At 37.3% G+C, this 22,401-nt stretch overlaps 2 protein-coding genes across 2 annotated transcripts in view; one reads left to right on the forward strand and one right to left on the reverse strand.

Annotated features, from left to right (window-relative positions):
- Positions 1-20: 20 nt before the first annotated feature.
- LOC114353086 (uncharacterized) lies at positions 21-9,583 on the reverse strand. Its single transcript, XM_028304910.1, has 22 exons — positions 9,491-9,583; positions 8,646-8,848; positions 8,347-8,510; positions 8,107-8,244; positions 7,815-8,017; positions 7,320-7,455; positions 7,096-7,188; positions 6,576-6,797; positions 6,005-6,105; positions 5,711-5,879; positions 4,607-4,767; positions 3,932-4,075; positions 3,392-3,594; positions 3,128-3,291; positions 2,923-3,060; positions 2,634-2,836; positions 1,548-1,683; positions 1,321-1,413; positions 979-1,200; positions 772-872; positions 470-638; positions 21-285 (listed from the first exon to the last, which is right to left on the reverse strand). The coding sequence occupies exons 2-22, from the start codon at positions 8,843-8,845 to the stop codon at positions 119-121; spliced, it is 3,327 nt and encodes a 1,108-aa protein (XP_028160711.1). The 5' UTR covers positions 8,846-8,848; positions 9,491-9,583; the 3' UTR covers positions 21-118.
- Positions 9,584-11,715: 2,132 nt separating this feature from the next.
- LOC114353087 (Cytochrome P450 6w1) overlaps positions 11,716-22,401 on the forward strand; it is a 43,731-nt gene continuing 33,045 nt past the window's right edge. The window contains exons 1-11 of the mRNA XM_028304911.1: positions 11,716-11,776; positions 12,251-12,454; positions 13,208-13,371; positions 13,882-14,019; positions 15,197-15,399; positions 15,973-16,108; positions 17,269-17,361; positions 18,305-18,526; positions 19,327-19,427; positions 19,878-20,046; positions 21,788-21,950. Coding sequence (XP_028160712.1) covers positions 12,252-12,454; positions 13,208-13,371; positions 13,882-14,019; positions 15,197-15,399; positions 15,973-16,108; positions 17,269-17,361; positions 18,305-18,526; positions 19,327-19,427; positions 19,878-20,046; positions 21,788-21,950 — 1,592 coding nt within the window. The 5' untranslated portion in view covers positions 11,716-11,776; position 12,251. The remainder of the gene's footprint in view (positions 11,777-12,250; positions 12,455-13,207; positions 13,372-13,881; positions 14,020-15,196; positions 15,400-15,972; positions 16,109-17,268; positions 17,362-18,304; positions 18,527-19,326; positions 19,428-19,877; positions 20,047-21,787; positions 21,951-22,401) is intronic.

The raw sequence follows: 22,401 nt of genomic DNA on the forward strand, positions 1-22,401 counted from the left end.
ATAATATAAAAAGACGACTTGAAAACTTTATAATATAAATAGAATTTTTGAAATTAATCGAAATACGAAATTAATATCAGAAGCAGTCCTTAACATTACAACCAATCAAAGGAAGACCCTAAGTCCTCATCTTCAGCCGAACCCAATGGCCGCCGTGCAGGCTGAAGTTGAAGGCGTCTCTGGCCACGCGTGAGGGCAGGCAGGTCTTCGCGCACGGAGACAGCTCCATCTGCAGCAGCAGCTGGTACAGCACCACCTTCACTTCGCACAGGGCGAACCTTGAACCTGGGACACATTCGGATTATTTATATCACGCTTACTGCCCTTACTGGACGTGCGCCTATTAGTTGTTAGGTGCGTAAGTTGAGGCAAATATTTTTTCGGTAGGTATCCAAATCAATTTATCTATCTTTTTGATGATAGTGTAAATATGTGGGTAAATAGCTCTTTTTTTGTATCAACTACCTACCTATGCAATTTCTTGGGCCAGATCCAAAGGGCATGTAGGCAAAAGGGTGTATTTTATGCTTGTTTTCTTCAGAAAATCTTTCTGGATCAAACTTTTCAGGATTAGGGAAATACTTTGGGTCTCGGTGGATTGAGTAAGTCGGGATGATGATTCCTTCACCAGCACGAATCTGGAAATCATAAACGAGATTTTTAGCTTGAGCTTGCTGATCTTAAGCAACTTTTTATATTGAGTTCAGGCTAAAAATTTCAATTCAGAAACCGAGGGTAAATCAGTCCTTATTAAAATAATTATAAACTTACAATATAATCCTGTGTAGCCCCGCTGTTTGGTTTTCCCAAGTTGTAGTCTTTTAGACACACTCTGTCTAACTGCATCGCAGCCGGCCACAGTCTTAGGACTTCTGAAATATCGCAATGTTTTTCCTTAAGTTATGAGTATTACATAATTAATTTACTACCCAATAAAAGACACTATGATCATAATCAAAGATAATTTTGTAACTTTACCTGAAACAAACATGTCCATGTAAACCATATTCGTTATGGTCTTATAGTCGAATTTTCCGCCGTTGTTAACTTCATTGTCTTTGATTTCCGCCAGCAGTTTGTCTTGAACATCTGGGTTGATGGCCAGCTCGTGGAATGCAAACGAAATTGCAGTGGAAACGGTTTCAAATCCAGCGATGAAAAACAGCACGGCTTGGGCGATCAGGTCGTTGTCTGACCATTCTGCAACATTTTAAAGGCCAGTTTCAGTTTTCTCATACAATATTTGATAGTCATTTTTAGGTAAAACTGTATCATTTTGTTTACACAGTTTTTCTATTTGTTTATATCAAAAATGGTTACCTCTATTGACTTTCTTCTTTCCAACAGAAGACTCCTCAACAGTTGCAAATCCTGCATCAGCATCATTGTTTTTGTCTTCGTGAACCAGTCTTCCTGTAAAATCAAATTAGGTATTTCCATCACAATACTGGCTGATAAATGACTTCTTCTTATTACAAGCATTTGTGTTTTTCACTACATTAAAGAAGTCATTAAACATATTGAGCATTGAATAAGGCGGTAAATACCTTTTTTGGCTTCCATCAGCAGATGTATCATGTCTGGCCTGATGATTTTATGCACCTCCCTTTCTTGCATTGTGCTAGTGACCATATTTTTAAAGAAGTTTATGGTAGTGTCACTAAAGATCTTTACATTTAGAGTCTAAAACAATAACAATCTTAACGATGAGCAAAGAAAGAAACACGACAGCTTTCAATCGATTTTATGTCGTATCATTCATTGATTTTTACCCGACTACGGCAAAGCAAAAGGAGGGTTATGATTTTGACAGGCTATGTATGTATGTATGTATGTATGTCTGTATGTTCATGTGTTCCCTCGTAACTTCTAAACTACTTATCAGAATTCGACAAATGACATATCATTAGAAGCGTCTTAATTGTCCGCTGGTTATAGGCTATATGGGGTTTCACAAAATCGAATGTGGCGCTATCTAGCGGACAAAACTTACAGAGTAAAATAATAAAGTTAAAATAAATATGCCGTGTTTGGTATCATTTGAAAGCGCTTTACTTGTACATTTCGAATATATATATATTACTAGCATTTGCTTGTGACTTTATCTGTATTCATGGGCTGATTGCATATAATTCACATCTTTTCGTTCATAGCTTCTTTACTACTTATTAGTTCATCAATTTAACTTTTGTTAATATTATGCGCCACAAATACACTTTAACACCAAAATAGTACTACCCGACTACGGCAAAGCAAAAGGAGGGTTATGATTTTGACAGGCTATGTATGTATGTATGTATGTATGTATGTATGTCTGTATGTTCATGTGTTCCCTCGTAACTTCTAAACTACTTATCAGAATTCGACAAATGACATATCATTAGAAGCGTCTTAATTGTCCGCTGGTTATAGGCTATATGGGGTTNACTTTTTGTAACACTGATTAGCACGGGATTGCATTTACCAACGTTTTATTTAGAATAAGTTGAAGTAATTTTAAACTGAGCCACACTTCAGGAGCCCCGGTGCCTAATCTAGTTTTAAGGATTAAATTCGGAGTGATACGAGTACAATTTGGTGTCTGCAATTTCATCTTAATTTCTTAATGCTTAGCTAAAAGCGTACCTACTTACCTTCATAATAGTAGGAATAAGAAAATAACCCAGGAATTTTAGCATTTGCTTATAGCCGAAGTTGAGAGCATTCTTTCCTACATGATAAAACTCGTTGTTAACGTCAGTGTGAGAGTTAACTCTAAGCCCAAAAGCACATGAAGCTATGACGTCATTGGCGTAACGACTGGTAAGGTCTTTCACATCAATGTCGATGTAGTTTTCTGTAAATGACATATAGTAACTTCATTAAAGATATAAAGATTAAGTACCTACTCCGAAAAACTTAATAAAATCGTGTTCTTCTTACCGCCTGATTCCTTAAGGTTTGTTTTCAAAAATTCAACCATTTGGTTGGCAAGTTCCAACATGAAGGGCACCATCAACCTGATCTTGGAGCTGGTGAACGCTGGGCTGAGGGTCGAGCGCATATCTTTCCATTCTTGACCTTTAAAAAATTCAGACATAAAATGAAAATTGAAAAAAGCTATAGACTGTAAAATAACTTGTTTAACCTTTTAAAGTAAACAGGTTTCTCCCAAAGAAAGGATCGTTATTTTCGTCAACCATAGATCTGTGGTCGATGAAGTACTCGAAATCCTTTATGGTTATCTTCTTTATCAGCTCGATGTCTCGTGGTATCAATGTTGGGTTCATCAGTTCCCACCTTCCCACAAATCTACAAATAATTTTAGTTATTATAACAACGATTGTCAACATAAAGATAATAATTTGGGCTGACAAAAATGTTAATCTGATATTAAAACAAGATCACTCACTTTTCCTCAGGGAAGGCCTTGTAGATCCGATCCAATTGTTCCACTAAATGCTCCTTTTGTCGGAAGAGTGGTAACTGGTTGCCCAAAAGTGGGATAGGCGGTATATCCTTCACGCCATACCGGGAGAACCTCGAATGTAGCCGTCTGAAGTACAGCCAGAGGGCTGCGAAAATGGTTGCTATCCAAATGTAGAGCAACATATTCTGTAACATGATACCAAAACTCATAGCAGACTTATCAACTCGGAAAGGGATCAACACCGTATCGCCTTTCGCGCGCTGTCAATTGCGAGGCAAGGCGTTTACGTTACGGTGCGGATAAGTGTGCGTTGCAGTATGGAGTTTCATACAAAGAACACTGACTGCCTCGAGTTGATACGGTTACGTGCGATCCCTTTTCGGGTTGATAAAATGTGCGACGTCATTATGATTGCAGTGGTGGAAAAAAAAGCGTTATAAATAGAATAAAATCTTCAATTTAAAATGGAACAATGGGGCTTTGAAATTGCGTTACCCGTATCAACAAATTAATGAATATTACCTCTATGTGGCGACGCGTGTGGTCGAGTCGGCGCCGCAGTGACCGTGACACTGCGCATGACATAATACTTTGAAACGACGCGACGTTTATTGAACCTAATTTAGGTGTTTGGAAGGAACTCAGCACAGTAGTTGTTATTGTGGACTTTACAACGTTAAGTTGATTAATCGTGTTTTAATTACAATGTAGGTACCTACGCATAATGCCTTATCAAACAATTATAAAGGGTTTATTTAAAATAATGTATACCTCTTATTTTCTGTTTGATAGCGTCTGGCGTCTGTATTCTCAGAACATTAGCACTGTAGTGGTCGATGAACGCAGTAAATAATATAACATTTATTTAGTCAGTCTTATCTAGTGTCAGATAACTGGCGCCCGTCCTTCACGATTTCAGGTTCAGTGCTACACAACAAAGTGTTTCGGAATCGTTTCATCAAATAGATCATTTTATAAGATGGTCTAGAGCAGTCTATGATATTTTCTTTGTTCACCATAAATAAAATGCTGGGATTGGAATGCTGGAAGGATAGTCAAAATACAAAAAAATACTCGTACAAAAAGAATAACAATTGTACAAAATATATTCATAAATTTAATAAATGCCTTGAAATAGAATAACTAAATATACAAATTAAAGCAGTCCTTATAAAATCCAATCGTCCCTTCCTAATCTCTCATCTTCAGCCGGACCCAGAAGCCCCCTTGCAGGGTGAAGGTGAACTTGTCCCTCGCTATGCGGGAGGGCACACAGGTCTTCGCGCATGGAGACACCTCCATCTGCAGCAGCAGCTGGTACAGCATCACCTTCACTTCGCACAGGGCGAACCGTGACCCTGGAATATGACGTTAGAGATCATTCATCATCGTCTACTTCTGAACATAAACTTCTTAAAAAAGACTCGATGGCCTAGGAATATAGGAAAGTTTAAACGTTGACATCTTGTGAGCGACCATTGCCACGATCCTGGTAAGATTTTCATACAATTTTACAGAAATAGCAAAACCAGATCAAGCTAAAGCTGTATTGGAAACGTAATTGAGTTTTTATGATTCCACCTGCTTCCAATTACAAAGGACAATGACCAAAAATGTATGGAGTGTGGTCCAAATGACCACTACTAACGAGACCTATGTAGTTAAATAGTCTACTAAATACTGATTCATTATATCCAAACCGCAATCAAAAATATGCTGTCAGTAAAAAGTTATGACTGAATGAAAAGTCATGTTTTTTACCTTTTCATCCGAAAAATATCCGTCATTCTATCCATTGCACATTTTGGACTAATCTACGCATGTTATGTCATGTCGCATGTGGCGCGGGGTATAGATGAATTTAATTATTATAATAAACTAGCTGTGCCTACGATTTTATACGCGTGAAAATAGTTTGAATAATATTTACCATTTTTACAACATTTGTCTTTACTGCTCCGCCCCTATTGGTTGTAGGTTGATGTTATATAACCTAAAACCATCCTTGATAAATGTGCTATCCATAACAAAAAGAATTTTTCAAATCGGAAAGTAGTTCCTGAGATTAGCGCGTAAACTATTACAATTTTTCAAACAGTCATAACTTTTTACTGACAGCTTTTTTTTTTCGTCCCATACTGAAAGTTAATCTCTATTTCATGGACTATAAGCCAATATAGGTCTCATTAGTGGTGGACATTTGGACCACTTTTGGTCATTGTCCTTTAACTATCTCATCTTAAAAGTAAAAAGTCGTTTATCACATACAATATAATTAAGTGGTTTTCAAAAAAGTATTACCAATGCAATTTCTTGGACCCGCCCCAAAGGGCAAGTATGTGAACGGTTGGATTTTATGTTTGTTCTCTTCAGAAAACCTTTCCGGGTCAAACTTCTCAGGATCAGGAAAATACTTTGGGTCTCGGTGAATTGAGTAAACCGGGATGACAATCACTTCACCAGCACGAACCTGGAAATATTTTAATATTGAATCCACGCTAGAACGTGACTTTCGTAGGTACTTCGTCTTAGTTTTCATGGTACAAAAAATATCAAAAATACATAATTACTAAATAAATAAATAAATACACTTACGATGAAATCTTGCGTAGCCTCTTTATTTGGTCTTCCCAAGTTGTAGTCTTTATGGCACACTCTTTCCAACTGTATCGCAGCTGGCCACATTCTTAAGACCTCTGAAATATTCATCAAAATATATTTTATTTCTAAACTAATATTATAAATAGGAAAGATTAATTTGATTGTTAGTTTGTTTGCATTGTTTAGGCTCCGAAACTATTGAATCCATTAGAAAAATTATTTCACTTTTAGAATCTTAAGTTATTTCTGAAATCCTGATGAACGTAGGCATAGAACATGAGCAAGAACATTTTCAACAAAGTTAGGGATCCGTATGAAACCGTACGTATTAGACCGGCTGGTACAAAGTTCATCGGTCCAGCTAGTGTATAATAAAGACTTGAATAAAACTAAATAAACAAAACTACACTAGTGACTGAGATTATTGCGCTGCTTCTTCTTACTACTGGTCCATTTATTGTCCCAAAGCAGTAATAGCGTTAATACTAGGACATAATAAGTAAAAGTGTTTTTAAAAAGCCTATTTGCAAAAAAAGTTATTCTACAGAATTTTACACCACATTACCTGAAACGAACATGTCCATGTAAACCATATTCTGAATGGTCTTGTAGTCGAATCTGCCACCGTTTTTAGCTTCATTCTCTTTGATTTCAGCCAGCAGTTTGTCCTGGACATCTGGGTTGAGGGCCAGCTCGTGGAGTGCAAACGACATCGCAGTGGAAGCTGTCTCGAATCCGGCGATGAAGAATAGCACAGCTTGAGCGATCAGGTCGCTATCGGACCATTCTGTAAATTTACAGGTAAAGTTTTAAGCAATTATAATATTATTGGTAACAACTAAAATTAAAGAAGGAAATCGTGGGTAACGTAGCAAGGAGCGGTTAAGCCCGCTTGTTGGGAAATACAGAATTAAGTCCTAACGAGTAACAGTGTAACTGGTTGAGATTGCTTTTTCCCAACGAGCACACTGTCACTGGCTACAGTGTGACTGCTGGTTGTAGATATAATGTTGAACAGATGTCCCAACAGTGTTATTACATCCTCAGATTTGAAATTTTACATAGCTATTTACTGGCAGTATTACCTCTATTTACTTTCTTCTTTCCAACAAAAGACTCCTCAACAGTTGCAAATCCTGCATCAGCGTCATTGCTTTTGTCTTCGTGAACCAGTCTTCCTGCAACATAAAATTATCGTTATCACAAATAATAAGTATAACGTGTTATCGGTTGACATTCCTCGGGTTCGAAAAAAGTAAGATCTTTGAGAATGCTTGCTTTGTTGATTTTATAAGTTCTAAAGTTGTACCTTTTTTTGCTTCCATCAGTAAATGTATCATGTCTGGCCTGAAGATGTTATGCACCTCCCTTTCGTGCATTGTATCGGTCACCATGTTTTTGAAGAAGTTCGTGATGGATTCATCAAAGACTTTCAATTTTAAACGCTAAAACAGTGATTTTAATATTTTAGGTATTAGTTTTTTACGTCAACTTTTCTTAACTTAGCAAACACAGAAATAACAAAGCAAAAAAAGTTTTTTCAAAAGTCATCCACTGTCAAAATGATACATATTTTAAATAATTATTTAATGATGCAATATCACTGATAGTATGATTAGTAATTTGTTTGCTTGCCCTTGAATTACACTTCATAAAGTCCCAGCGCCTAATTTAATTTTACGATGAAAGCACAAATTGAAGGAGGTCTAAATTTGTGACGACTATACCTCATGACATAACATCGTATACCTAACTAGCTAGTTGCCGCTTAGTGTCAGTTTCTTAGTGCAGAACTAAAACTTACTTTCATAACGCCGGGAATAAGGAAAAATCCTAGAAATTTCAATATTGCTTTATAGCCAAAGTTTAGGGCTTTTTTTCCCACACTATAAAACTCGTTGTTTGGTTCAGCGTGAGAGTTAACTCTAAGCCCAAAAGCACACGAAGCGATGACGTCATTGGCGTAACGAGTGGTGAGGTCTTTCACATCAACGTCGATGTAGTTTTCTGTAAATGTAATAAGCAAGAAAATAATTTTATGTGATTTCCCACTTACTCTAGCATAATAATGTCACACTACAGAAGTACCTACGTACCGTTTGATTCTTTAAGTTGCGCTTTCAAAGTATCTATCATCTGGTTGACGAGTTCCAACATGAAGGGCACCATCAACCTGATCTTGGAGCTGGTGAACGCTGGGCTGAGGGTCGAGCGCATGTCTTTCCATTCTTCACCTTAAAAGAGAACACAACAATAAAAACAACTTACCATATACATTTTTAGTACAGTATCTGTAACATTTCCACATACTTTAAAAGCTGCTATGTATACTTTACCTTTTAAAGCAAACAAGTTTCTACCGAAGAAAGGATCGCTATGTTCGTCAACCACCGATCTGTGGTCAATAAAGTACTCGAAATCTTTGATGGTTATCTTCTTTATCAGCTCGATGTCTCGTGGCATTACCGTTGGATTCGTAAATTCCCACCTTCCCACAAACCTGAAACATTAGGTGTTACTGAGACTCCCGCTTCTTTGTTCAGATACCCTGTATTATAGCTGTGTTAGGAGCTCTATCCCAACAAAAAATATTAGCTATCGACTATTTCATAAATAATAACAAAATACCACTAACTTCTCCTCCGGGAAGGACTTGTAGATCCGGTCCAAATGTTCTATTAGGTGCTCCTTTTGCCTAAGTCCTGGTAGCTGGTTGCCGAAAAATGGGACAGGCGTTATCTCCTTCACGCCATACCGGGTGAACCTCGAGTGTACTCGTCTCAAGTACAGCCAGAGGGCTGCGAAAATGGTGGCTATCCATATGTAGAGCAGCATACTCTGGAACAACAATACACATGATGGCCATGATGGAAAAATATTCGAGCCGTTGGTAAATCTAGCGCTAGTGAGGTGCGACATTAGTTATGTGAATCGTGTCGTAGTATCTAAAACATATTTTAATCCTACCTCTTTACGCGTGTATTAGTCGTGTCCACACAGCGATGACCGTGACTCTGCGCATGAGTGAGGCCCAATCTGAGCAACTACGCTGTTTTGAAGCGACGTTTATTAACTAATTTACGTTTTTGGAGATAAATAACAAAGAGCTGCGTGTTATGGTCCAGTTAGCTCGTTTTAAAGTTGTTATTGTCAGTATTTGGTAGTGTATATTTGGTGAGGACTCTACTTAGTTGGACAGTTCATCAAAACTTGAATTAGAATAATATATTTAGTTATTTTATGTTCACCTTGTATAATTAATTAGGTTAGTGTTATTAGTTAGGTAAGTAAGACAAAGTATTTTATAATATTTATACTCAGATAAAACGATTAGCTAATCGACTATTTATTTAAATTAGAGGTCACTGTTAACAAAAATAAGATACACGCGTTGCCTATCACTGTTAAGGATTTATTTATGCAAAATATGTTATCAAACAACAGCGTAGGGTTTATTTATAAACAAACTTTGATACATACTTGTTATTTTCTGTGTGATAACGCCTGGCGTCTGTGTAGACCGCGCACTGACACTGTAGTGTCGATGAATGCAGTACAATATTTATTTACTCAATCTAATCTAGTGCCAGATAACTGATGCCAAATTAAGGTACATAGTTCTTCCATTTCAGGTTTATTTCATAAAAATGTTTGTTTATTACAATAATTCGGAATCGTTTCATCATAATTCATAGTAATTTCCACTTAAGTATTATCTTTATTTAGGAGAATCTTCTGGAAGGCAAGTAATCCTTTTAACAACATAGTAGGTAAGTACATTGCATTTGCGATATTCTCTTTCTGTTTTTGGGCATATTGCTGCTACAGGCCCCGCCCCCTTGTCACATCTCTCTTTAGTTTTTGTGATCTGTGCAGTAACCCCGTTGTGAATTAACCTTCAACCGGATTACTAATGTTTGGCCAAAAAACGTTTCCCAAATTATCACATCGCAAACAACGTTTCGCAAATTTTCATTTGGCAAATTCTCATTTGGCAAAACAACTTATTGCAAACTTTTAATTCGCAAATGTCGTTTTTGGCATATTATTGTTTAGCTAATTATTGTTTGGCAAAGTATGTTTTGCCAAATGTTTCATTTGGCAAAAATATTTCACGATAAACTATTTACAAAATTATTTGATTGGTGCATAGAATGGAATATAAATTAGCTGGTGGTTATTATTTTGTTTAGTGGGTAGTTAATATAAAATTTGTTCTAAATTAATTTTCATATTTCATTCTTTTATCAAAATTACCAAATGATTCATTAACAATAGAGGTGATTCTAGCGCTCGGCGGCCGCTGCCGCGGCACGCTTCGCTCGCCTTCGCGCGTTAAGGGTCACTGTTCTAACCTAACCTAACCTACTATTTTCCGCAATACCTACTTTCTGCAACCATAATATTTTCTGCAATCTCTTTGTTTTACATACATTTCTTGTGAAAATGCCTTATGCTTTGATTTGTGGGTAACGGTGGGTATGTGAAGTGTCAATTTGACCAAACAAAATATTTGGGATATAATATTTGGTAAAATAAAACATTTGCTATATAAAAATTTGCCAAGTAAAATTTTGCCAAATGATAATTTGACCAAATGAACTAGTTGCGAAAAGTACAGTTGCTAAAAGTTCATTTGGGAAATGAAACTTTGACGATAAGTTGTTTGCGAAGTGAAATTTGGCGAAAAGTAATTTGGCCAAACGGAAGGATACCCCTTCAACCACTCGCCGCTCACTCGGAGCGACTTTCTGGTGAAGGTCGCGGGAGGCGCCTGGATGCGTTGTAAAACTAACCTTTGTCCAGGAGAAGACGCTTTTGGGTTAAAAAGGAGCCCTCAAACATGTTTCAATAGTGTATAAACATTTCATGACTCGAATGTTGATTGTCATAAAACGCTACTTATAAATATATTCACGTATCGACTTTTAATTGCAAATATGACATACATAGTGACAACAAGCGTCTCATCATGCATTAAGCAAGTATTTATAGCTCCATCCTTAACCACGTGACAATAAGGATGAAGCATTCAAAGGCTACTATAAAGTTTTAAGAAGGCTTGAATTTATTCATACAGCATAGACGTTGTTAAATGCGGGTATAATAAGGTCCTAATCTTGAGGTATACTTCCACGTGTAGTTGTTTGTCTACACACGAGTGCCAATATCAGCTGGCGTTAAAAACACGTGAATGGAAGGATACAACCATACTCCATTTGAGATTCAAGAGCAGGCGCCTACAAGTGTTGTGCCATTCTATGTTGTAGGCAAATCGCACGATTTGTCTTCACAAACAATGGTCAATTCACAAACACCTCTCTCCTTATTAAGATAGGATCTTAAAACGATCCATTGCCAGCCTCAAGTTAAACTCTCTGGGCCCTTATGTATTTTATTTAATATGTACTCGTAGTTGTAAAAAGAGCGACTAAGCAACAAAAAAATATCGTCTGATGTGTTGTCTGTACTTTGCTATTTAATGTCATTTGAAATTAAATTAAATTAACGTACGTTTATGAATATCGTCTTTAGCTAGTCTTTATAGTTTGTGTTTTACAAATTAAATAAGTAGAGTTTGTGAATAGATTATCGTCTTTTGTAAAATAACGAATCACGGAATTTGCCAACAACAACAACACTAGGTACTTGATAAGTATGTTTGGTTTTAATCTAATGTTTATAAAATTTAAATCTTTTATCACCTCAGTCCCTCGCCGTACACAGGCGTCGTAAAACGTGCTTCTGTGATTGATTAATCGTAATGTGAGTAAATAAAATAATACATTACTTAGCAGGCAGTTCGTGTTCTTGTGCGTAGTATTGCCGTCAGTGGTCAGCCGCTTATTAAATAGAAGTAGTTTTTGTAGACAAGTTAACTTGGGATGTAACAGGTTACAAACAAAACATTTATCATGGCCGAAAACAAAAATTAAAAAAAAAATGTTTAATTTTGTCCTACATTCAAACCTCGCCAAAAGCTCACATTTTCTTGTCCTCATAATTATGTGAAAAAGATGTTTTAGCTATAGTGCGTGCTTTAATAAAGTAATAGCTTTTTCCCACAATTTATCTCTATGATATGGTGTTCTGAGTAAAGCAGCTGTAACATTGTAAACTTTTATCAAAATCCGTCTTTTGTTTTTCCCAACTCACGCAACATTCAAGAGTCTTCTGCATGAGAAATTTGTGTACCAAGTAAGTATGTTTTTTTCACTCGTATTGTAATTTTTTTTACAGAATGCTTCTTATACTAATATGGAGCGTTGTAGCCCTGGCGGCGTTGTACCTGTACTACCGCCAACTATACTCAAGCCTCCGGCAGCGTGGGCTCAAGCACTTCACGCCGGTCCCACTGCTGGGCAACATGGCCGGCATGACGCTGAGATACGAGCACTTCTCAGACTACCTGAAGAGGCTCTACGATAGCTTTCCCGAAGAGAGGTTCGTGATAAATGTCTAGTGTTTGTATTTAGGTATAGTAAAAACAATAAGTAAAATAAGTCTGCTGATAAATATGTAGTACATAATAATATATGTAGACTGAGTTGCACCACCTAACTTTGTCAGTAACTATAACGATAACCAGTGCTTTTTGTATGGAGTTTGACAGATTTTTTACGTTTGTAAGTCTAAGTAAGATGGTGCAACCCAGCCATAGTGTTTTTAAGTATTTACATCTTTATTTATACGCAGAGTCACGGACGTTTATCTCTTTTTGTTCATTTAAATTAACGTTCTATCTAGTATTTATTTATAAGTTTGTTTATTCGCTATCTAAGTACCTATCACAATACAACGTTGTTTTAGTTGTAAACCTACTCTATAAGTAAAAACAAATAAATAGCAGGTTACTATTCTGAGACAACTACCTACTACTTACTCGCCAAAAACCTAACCATTGAGGGCTTATTGAGCCCTGTAAGATAATACAGAAGGCAGAACATTTGATAGACATGTGCGTTATTAATTGACAATGCCTTTAAATGCGTGTCACGTGATCCATCTACCATCCAACTTAGGTATGTCTTTAGTTGTATTTCATACCACTTTTTGGCGGTCAAGCTGTTGATCTTATCCAAATGCATTCTATTCTACGGCTGTGGGAACGAGTGGTGGGAATAGTCCAGTTCATACAACTTTTTGCCCCGAACAATGATTTATTGAACATTGACCTTTACCTCGTTGTGCATAAAGGTTCGTCGGCAACTTCGAGTTCACCAACCCGCTGGTGGTTATCCGCGACCTGGAGCTGGCCAAGAAGGTGACCATCAAGGACTTCGAGCACTTCCTCGATCACCGCACCGTGGTGGACGACAAGCTTGATCCGTTTTGGGGAAGGAATCTGTTTTCATTGAAAGGTAAATTAGGCCTGGTTTCCACCAAAGCGGACCAAAGCAGAGAATCGTTTTTAATAACCAATCAGATTACATTATTTCCACTTTGGTGGAAACCGAGCCTTATTATACCTATCAAAGGCATTTAAAGAAGTTATTTTAACAATCAAATCCACTAAGCATAATCATCACGAGACATAATAATATAATGGTGGACTGGTAGAGAATGCTCGTTATTATTTTTCTAATTACAAACAAACGTTGAAGATGCGATTTTTTTTTTTTTCAATTTTGGTCATTAGCTACGTGTATGTATGTATTTTCGTGTCGTACTCTGACAGGTAGCCCTATTTCTCAATGTTGTGTCTTATTTAACCTTTAGACACTCCCTTTTTCAGTACAATTGAATATCAAAAATTAAAGGATTCTTTATACCCAACACCAGGTTATTGCGTTATTTTTTTTAAGCAGGACTAGGATTGTACATTTACTCATAAAATATGACATTTTGTGCCTAAATATTAATATTTACAGGTGACGAGTGGAGGAACATGCGCGCGACATTAAGCCCGGCGTTCACCAGCTCCAAGATCCGCCTGATGATTCCCTTCATGGTGGAGGTGGGGAACCAGATGATCAGCTGCCTCAAGAAGCAGATCCAGGAGTCTGGAAGTACGTAGTAGCATGCTACAGGAGGTATATATAGCTGTGCCTTAAATAAACAAACAAACAAACGAACGAACGAACGAACGAACGAACGAAAGAACGAACGAACTAACGAACAACCAAACAAACAAACAAACAATAAATAAAAGACATAAAGAAATAATAACAGTTATAAGGGAAAATAGATTTCTTTTTTGTAGAGTTCACATCGCACCAGCAAATCGCTAAATATCAGTGTGTAGATATCAGTGGGGTCAACTTTACTGCCTTTTAAAGATCTTATCTTCTTTATAATATTTTTATTATCTAGTTAATTATTTTTTGTAATCTAATAGATATAATCGTAATATAAAGATATTGTAGAGTGACTACGACATTTAATAATAGAATCGGCGCTAATATGATTAAAAAATCGTGTAGTTTAATTAATAATATTATATCACCTTCTCTATTCCAATGATAGGGATACAGAATACAATAGTGGCAAAGTAAGTTTGATTTATTTTTGGTTGGTGAAGACTACCAATAAGTACCTTATAATTATGACCAGTTAACATCCAATATGGCCAAGGTCACTGCGATCAGTTTGGACATGCCGGCACATAATGACATAATGGACGTCTTATTATGCGTAACATACCTTTAAATCTGTTTACGTTAGATGTAAAAAAATATTCATCACTATTTTTCAAAACCCATAACTCTACACATTGCCAGTGCCATTTTAGAAACGGCTATTAGGTTCGTTCGTTAGTTCGTTTCAGCCGAATGTTGTCAACTGTTGGAAAAAGGCCTTTCCTAAGGATTTCCACAAAGAACGGTCCTGCTCCGCCTGCATCGAGCCAGGCATCTCCCGCGACTTTCACCAGATCGTCGGTCCACCTAGTAGGAGGCCTGCCCACACTACGTCTTTCGGCTCGTGGTCGCCACTCGAGAACTTTTGTGCCCCAGTGGCCATTAGCTCTGCGAGCTATGTGATCCGCCCACTGCCACTTGATTTTAGCGATTCTGAGGGCTATATCAGTCACTTTGGTCTCTATTGGCTATTAGGTTAAAGTGATTCAAATCAAAACATTATAAGTAGGGACTTACACTACACTAGGGAGTGTAAAAGTTTTCTTTGCAAGCCAACGTAAATAACAAATGAAAAATAATTTGTTGAGGTTTTTCTCCCAACCCACAGCGAGTTCAATCGAAGTAGAAGCCAAAGACCTGACGTCGCGCTTCGCCAACGACGTGATCGCGTCGTGCGCCTTCGGGCTGAAGGTGGACTCGCAGGCGCAGCAGGACAACGAGTTCTACGAGATGGGCAAGGAGGCCTCCACCTTCAAGTTCAGACAGATATTAGTTTTCTTCGGGTACAATTCCTTCCCGAAGTTGATGTCGGTAAGTCAACATCATAGGGCCTCCACTAAAATTCGATCAGTATTCTTTATACATAGGTACCTCCATACTGCAATGCACTTTCCTGCACCGTAATGTAAACGCCTCGCCTTGTTGTTAATAGCGCGGCGAAAGGCGATACGGTGTTGATCCCTTTCCAGGTTGATAAGTGTGCTGTGACCTTTAATAGGCGAGTGCACGCGACGAGCGCTCGCTTATGTGCTGCGCAGGACCTTAAACCTTTATTAAAAGAGACAAATTGAAAAAACTTTTACAAACAAAAAGTCAGTGAACTCAGACCATATAAACAAACATTGGTATTCGTTAGTTTTTTTGGAATTTTAGCAGAAAGGCTATTTTTTTTTACTCTTCAATGCTTCCGCAGTCCGCACTCCCTACCACTGTAAAAGAAAATTTTGCACGGCTTGGTTTTCAACAAAAAACGAAAATGCATTTAGTTATTAACCTTTAGTTCAGTTTAACGTTTAGTCAACTTTAATGTGTAAGAAGGTTTTTATTAGTCTACTCTTGTTGGTTATCTAAATTAACAAATAAAGTATAACGTTTTGCTTTCAGAAACTGAAAATAACAGTGTTCAGCCACAGGACGATGGTGTTCTTCAGGTCGCTGATATCGGGCACTATGCGCGAGCGAGAGGACAAGAACATCGTGCGCCCGGACATGATCCATCTCTTGCTGGAAGCTAAGAAAGGTAACCCTCCACAGGTTGAGTGAAAGAGATCGCTGTTGGCAAAGAAGAGTGGCACTTTCAAATCATGTCATTGATATACCAACATTTTTCGTCTGCTTTGCCTATAGTCTGGTCCGGGAGCACGTAGAATTTTGTCCAATGACCCCAAGCTACCCATCCTTATCGCTCGCACGTAATTATGTTGCTGTCGCGCTCGCACACTCACAGCGGGCGCCCGTCCCACAGTCGCGACAGCAATATAATTACGCGCGAGCGATAAGGATGGGTAGCTTGGGGTCATTGGACAAAATTCTACGTGCTCCCGGACCAGACTATAGATAGGCAATGGTAGGATGATTAAAATTAAAATGGAGAATAAGCACTAAAGTGTAGGTACTGACTGATAAAATTGCCTCACCAATGTAAATAAAATAAATTGAGTGGCTTCTAATGCATATTATTAGTTTCAGATTGATCGATTAACTATTCAAGCACTTGATAGAAAGTGATACGAGTAAACATTTATTGTTATCAACATTCGATTTGTTAATTAACACTGTATTTATATGCTTCATTAATCTGTTAAAACTTTACACAAATTACCACCCAAGTAGCAATTGGTATTAATGGCAAAATCTTACTTGTCTTAACCCGATCTAAATTTACACTTAAGCTAAAACCAAATTAACTTAGAATAGAGATTTTTTTCTTTAAGACTTTATATTCTTCATCGAGCGCTACTTAAGCAAATTAAGAATACCCAAAACCAAGTTAAGTATTCTTTAGATAATTTGGTCTTAAGTTATTCTTAGCTTAAGTTAAAAAAAACTTATTTTACTAAATTAAGATTTTTTGTATGCTCACTTAATACTAAATAGTATAGATAAAGTATTATTTAAGTGTTGCAAAGTAAATAAAGTATTCGTAGATTTACTTAGGACTTTTTAAAGACCATTGTCTTAGAAATAGTTTTCTGAAGATTAAGTTAATTACTTTTTGACTAGAATTAGTACATTTTGAGAAAAAATACTCTTAACGGGACGATTTCGATAAAACAGGATCACGCACGCCTATTAATTCAAGGTAATGCNGGGCATGATCATAAAAAGGACTAAAATTAACTTAAAGACAGACAGAGAGTATTAAAATTTCGCTCTTATTATACATTTTTCTCATCGCAGGAAAGTTGACACACGATGACAAAGTGAAAGACACAGATGCTGGATTCGCGACAGTAGAGGAGTCAGCAGTGGGCAAGGCGAAGGCTAAAGTTGGTAAGAACTCATTTTTTTTCATCATCGTCATCTTTTTTTTCAACTCGTATGTCATCATATTTATTTATTTATCACTGTACTCTGACAAATCTCATGCCTTGCCAGCCGGTTCGTTCCTTCGTTTCAGCCAAATGATGTCCACTGCTGGACAAAAGCCTCCCCCATGGATTTCCATAACGGTCCTGCGCTGCCCGCATCCAGGTATTTTCCGGTTGCAAATACAAATTGCAGTCGTGGTCCATTATAGGTGGATTCGACCAAACAAGAGTAGACCAAACAAGATAAACTTGTAATTTTGACATATTTCCCATAGTGACAATGTGCCTGTTATACCAGGAGTTATTCTCAAATAAAAATGCATAATCTATCGTGATTTTAAAACTTACACACGTAGTAAAGATGAATATGTAGTGTTAGTCACTAGTGTTATTAAAATATACACCTACGTAGAATTAGTTAGTTGTGTTGTTTATAATAGGAAGTAATCTTTGGAATTACCGAACCGATGATTAATTTGTCACCAGTAACAAGCTAGATTGTTCCTGACCCAATCCACTCGGGCAGAAGCTATCAATAATAGTCCAGTCAAATTAGACATGAAGAAAACACTTTTTTGACTCTTCGGATCATCGAATCTCAGAAACGCTGACTCTTAGGAGAAAGTGTAATTATAGACAATTTTGATAGATAATTGTATGGTCTTAAACCTTGTCATACATATTTTTGTAATAAAACTTACCGTTTGGCTGAAAATCTCAAAAACCCGTATTTTTTAAGTTTGACCTTGAATTTTTTTTTTTAGCACATGTCGAATCGATGGGGACTTTTCACAGTTAATTCATAATGGTGCTCCGTACATTCGTACCAATTTTCAGCTGTATGCGAATTATTGCAGGGTTCATGTCTAATTTGACTGGACTATAATACCATTATTTCGTCCCAGACTGGTCTCAAGACGACCTCATAGCTCAGACCATGGTCTTCCTCATCGGAGGCTTCGAGACCGTGTCCTCGAGCATGGCCTTCGCGCTTCACGAGCTGGCCATCAACCCAGATATCCAAGAGCGACTGGTGAAGGAAATTAAGGAGTACAATGCCAAGAACGGAGGGAAACTCGACTTCAACGATCTGCAGAAGATGCCCTATATGGATATGGTGGTGTCAGGTCTGTATCAAAATATTTTAATGATTTCCTTCTTAAGTACAGTCGCGGAATGAAAAGGTTCGTCACCTTAATGTCTGTTTTCGCTTGCAGTAGGTACTGTAAGAGTCAAACCTGCCAACATAACCGTGCAAGAAACAGTGCGAATAAGGTTTTGCTTGTTTATTTTTCTATTATCAGTGCAATGTTACAAAATGTAGTTTTTTTATTTAATAGATAATGGCAGGTTGAACCAACAAGAAGGTTTTAGTTTATCAATCATAATAATCTTCTTGACAAGTTAAATCGTCAAACAACTTTGATCTGAATAATTTTGAACTTTACTGACGAACAGTTAAAGATTATTTTCTCTAACTCGAGATTATTCTGTAACATAGTTTCAAAAGGTAATTTATGTGCTCGCGATTCGTTGAAGGAATCAATTTGAAAACTGACGAACCTTTTCATTCCGTGACTGTACATACTCGACTCGTACAATGGTAACATTATAAACATTTGTAATACAGTAACTACACTTTACCTTAAATTTTTTATTTAATAAAAAAAAAGGAAAATGAAGCTCAAACAAATCATTATAGTAATTCCAGATTTGAAATTAATTATTTCTAAACGGCCGCGCACGTTACAGTCGGATTCCTTGACAGCGCGATACTGGCCACCAAGAAAATGCGTACTTTTTTCATTTAGTTTTCGCTTTTCTGTTGTTTTTCTTTTGACACGACTAGACTGTCGAATTTTCGCGACATGATTTTATTATTTGTTGAAAATAATTTAATTCGAGATAATGAATGATTTTTCTTCAGAGCTGATGAGGATGTGGGGACCCGGCTTCATGGTGGACCGGATCTGCATCAAGGACTACAACTTGGGGAAACCTAACAAAAACTCCACTGATGATTATATCGTAAGTGTTTATTAGGTATCTACTTACATACGTAGAAATTTTATAAATACTTATTTTATTCCAAAATGCTTGACGGTTGTCTAGTTAAGGGCAAAGAAAGACTTTTTAGGCTGAGTTGCACCACTTAACTTTGACGTAACTTTAACGATAACCGGTGTTTTTTTATGGAGTTTGACAGATTTTTGACGTTTGTCAAAGTCAAAGTAAGATGGTGCAATCCAGCCTTAGCCTAGGTGCAGACCACCGACTTGTAGTTGGCCGATAGTTGGACCCAATTCTAATTTGTATGAAGAATCGGCCGATTCCAAATCGGTGTAATGTGCGCACTTTCATACATCTCCGTACTGATCAACAACCCGGTCCAACTAATTGGCCAACTTAAAATCAATAGTCTGCGCCTAGGCTTAAAGTTTTCTCTTAAACAGGTTGTAAATAATTTTCCATTATCAGATTCGCCGCGGCGAAGGCCTAGTGATCCCAGTGTGGGCCCTGCACCGCAGTCCGGAGTTCTACCCGGAACCGGACAAGTTTGACCCGGAGCGGTTCTCCGATGAAAACAAGAACAACATCAAGTCCTTCACGTACCTACCTTTCGGAATTGGACCCAGAAACTGTATTGGTAACGATGTATTCTTCTACATTATAATTAACGCTTCTGACATAAAAACTCTGTAAGAGAGATACAGTGATTTGACGTGCTTTCTGACGCCTGAATTTTCATAATTTCAGGGTGGTTCAAGCACGGTAATAATATCATACAGTATTGTAACTTCTTATAAACAGACGAAACGAGAACTTTCTTTTGAAATTCAAATCTCGGTATGCGCTTATTGGTATGCAAAAGTCGGGGGTGTCGCGAATGCGAATGTGCCGAATGGACGTCGGTGGCCAAGTGTTAAAAATGACAAAACTGATTGAATTTGACTGACCGTCATTTACGGTTAAATTGGTCAAAAATTAGTCAAATCGACATTTTCAGTCAGTTTGATTTGAAATGAAAATTATATTTTATTAAACCAGCTTTTGCCCACGACTTCGCCCGCCCGAAATTAACGTAACAGATCATTATGATTATTAAAGTTTCAAAATTATTTAAGTAGATTTTACTAAATTAAATCTACTAGTTAATCACAAAACAACACACATTTTTAACCTATTCCATTCACAAAGTATTTTGTTTGTCTAACTAAATAAAAAAATACAATCACAAAACTATACAGGGTGTTAGGTAAATGGGTATATGAGCCGACACTAGCCCATGCTAACATGCGCATTATAAATAATATGGTGAAGTCAGAAAATTGATATCTTCGTTTTAATTATTTTAATTTTCATACAAATCGGATTTTATAAAATTTATTTTGTATGAAAATTTAAAAAATTAAAATGATGATATCAAATTTTTACTTCACCATACCATTTATATGCCCATGTTAACATGGGCTAGTGTCGGCTCATATACCCATTTACCTAACACCCTGTATAGAAATTCTAAGTAGGCAGATGTAATTAAACTGGGTACTTTAGGTGGGCAGCCCTATCGCATGTTGTCATACTGTGACGTACCGCGCGACTGTTGACATTTATTTCAAAAATATGGCCGAGTTGGAATACTGTATAGATAGTATTACCGTGGTTCAAGTCTACAGTGTTTTTTTTTTTTTCAGTAAAAAAGTTTAGTTGAGAATCGAACTCAATACCCCAAATAAAAAACTCCAAACTCTAATTACGATACGATACACACAAGACAGCAATGTTAGTTCACAAAGTCTGACTCCAAGTGACATCACTATCATCTAGTCATGGTCTCCTCGAGAAACATGACTTCTTTATTTTACTAAAGACAAACAAGATTTGGTCTACTCCATGCTGACCTTGGTCTGATCAGAAGCTTGTTGTTTGATTCTTAATATTAATGACTCCAATGTTGACAAAGTTAAAAAAAGATTGTCAATAATGTGTTGGCGACAGATATGGTAACACCGGTGCTAGGCTATGATCTTGGACTCTTTTGTATATGGTATATGTCTTTTGTATGGTCTATGGTAGTTTTGTGTTACTTGCTTTAGTTTACGTGATCTAGAATACAGTTTTGTTTAAAGTTAAAAGCATTTCATTTTTGTATAGTCTGGTCTCTGAGCACATAGAATTTTGTCCAAAGACCCCAAGCTACCCATCCTTATCGCTCGCGCGTAATTATATTGCTGTCGCGACTGTGCGACGGGCGCCCGCAGTGAGTGTGCGAGCGCAACAGCAACATAATAACGCGCGAGCGATAAGGATGGGTAGCTTGGGGTCTTTGGACAAAATTCTACGTGCTCAGAGACCAGGCTTTAGCTAACAATATGTTTGTCCCCCAGGGTCCAGGTTCGCGCTGTGCGAGATCAAAGCCATGCTGTACCAGCTGCTCCTCCACTTCGAGTTAACACCAAGCGCACGCACATGCGCTCCCATCCGCCTGTGCAACAGTTCATTCAATCTTCGGGCCAAGGGCGGCCACTGGATGACGTTCAAGGTCCGCGAGTAAACCTTTCTTGATCTCTGTTCGGACCCAAGCCACACGAGCGTGAGCTTCGTTAAGAGAATGATGTGCACGGTCGTGATATTCAGGGTAGGTGTGATCATAAACTTAGAAGGAGTGATGGGCGTGTCGGCTTGGTTGTTAGGAGTATATTTGATTGACTGACTGTGTTTTAGCTTGGTCATTGACCAAGCCAAAATATTATGATTATTGGACAATTGTCCAATAATCATGATATTTTGGCTAGATACCGTACTTGAAGAAACGAGTGGTAGTTTTTACGACAGATACTTGATGATTTTTGAAATTTTTGTAAGATTATGACGCACCAGTAATTTCCACTAGGTTTCAAAATTATACGCTCTTATTCAGATATTGAATCACCCTGATTCATATCCGACTGATTTCTTTATCAAATTCTTTGTGATTTTCTTGAAATAATAGCAAACAAAC

The sequence above is a fragment of the Ostrinia furnacalis genome, unplaced genomic scaffold (assembly GCF_004193835.3).
Source record: "Ostrinia furnacalis isolate ACB-3 unplaced genomic scaffold, ASM419383v2 OfSCF1605, whole genome shotgun sequence".
NCBI classification, from domain to species: Eukaryota; Metazoa; Arthropoda; class Insecta; order Lepidoptera; family Crambidae; genus Ostrinia; species Ostrinia furnacalis.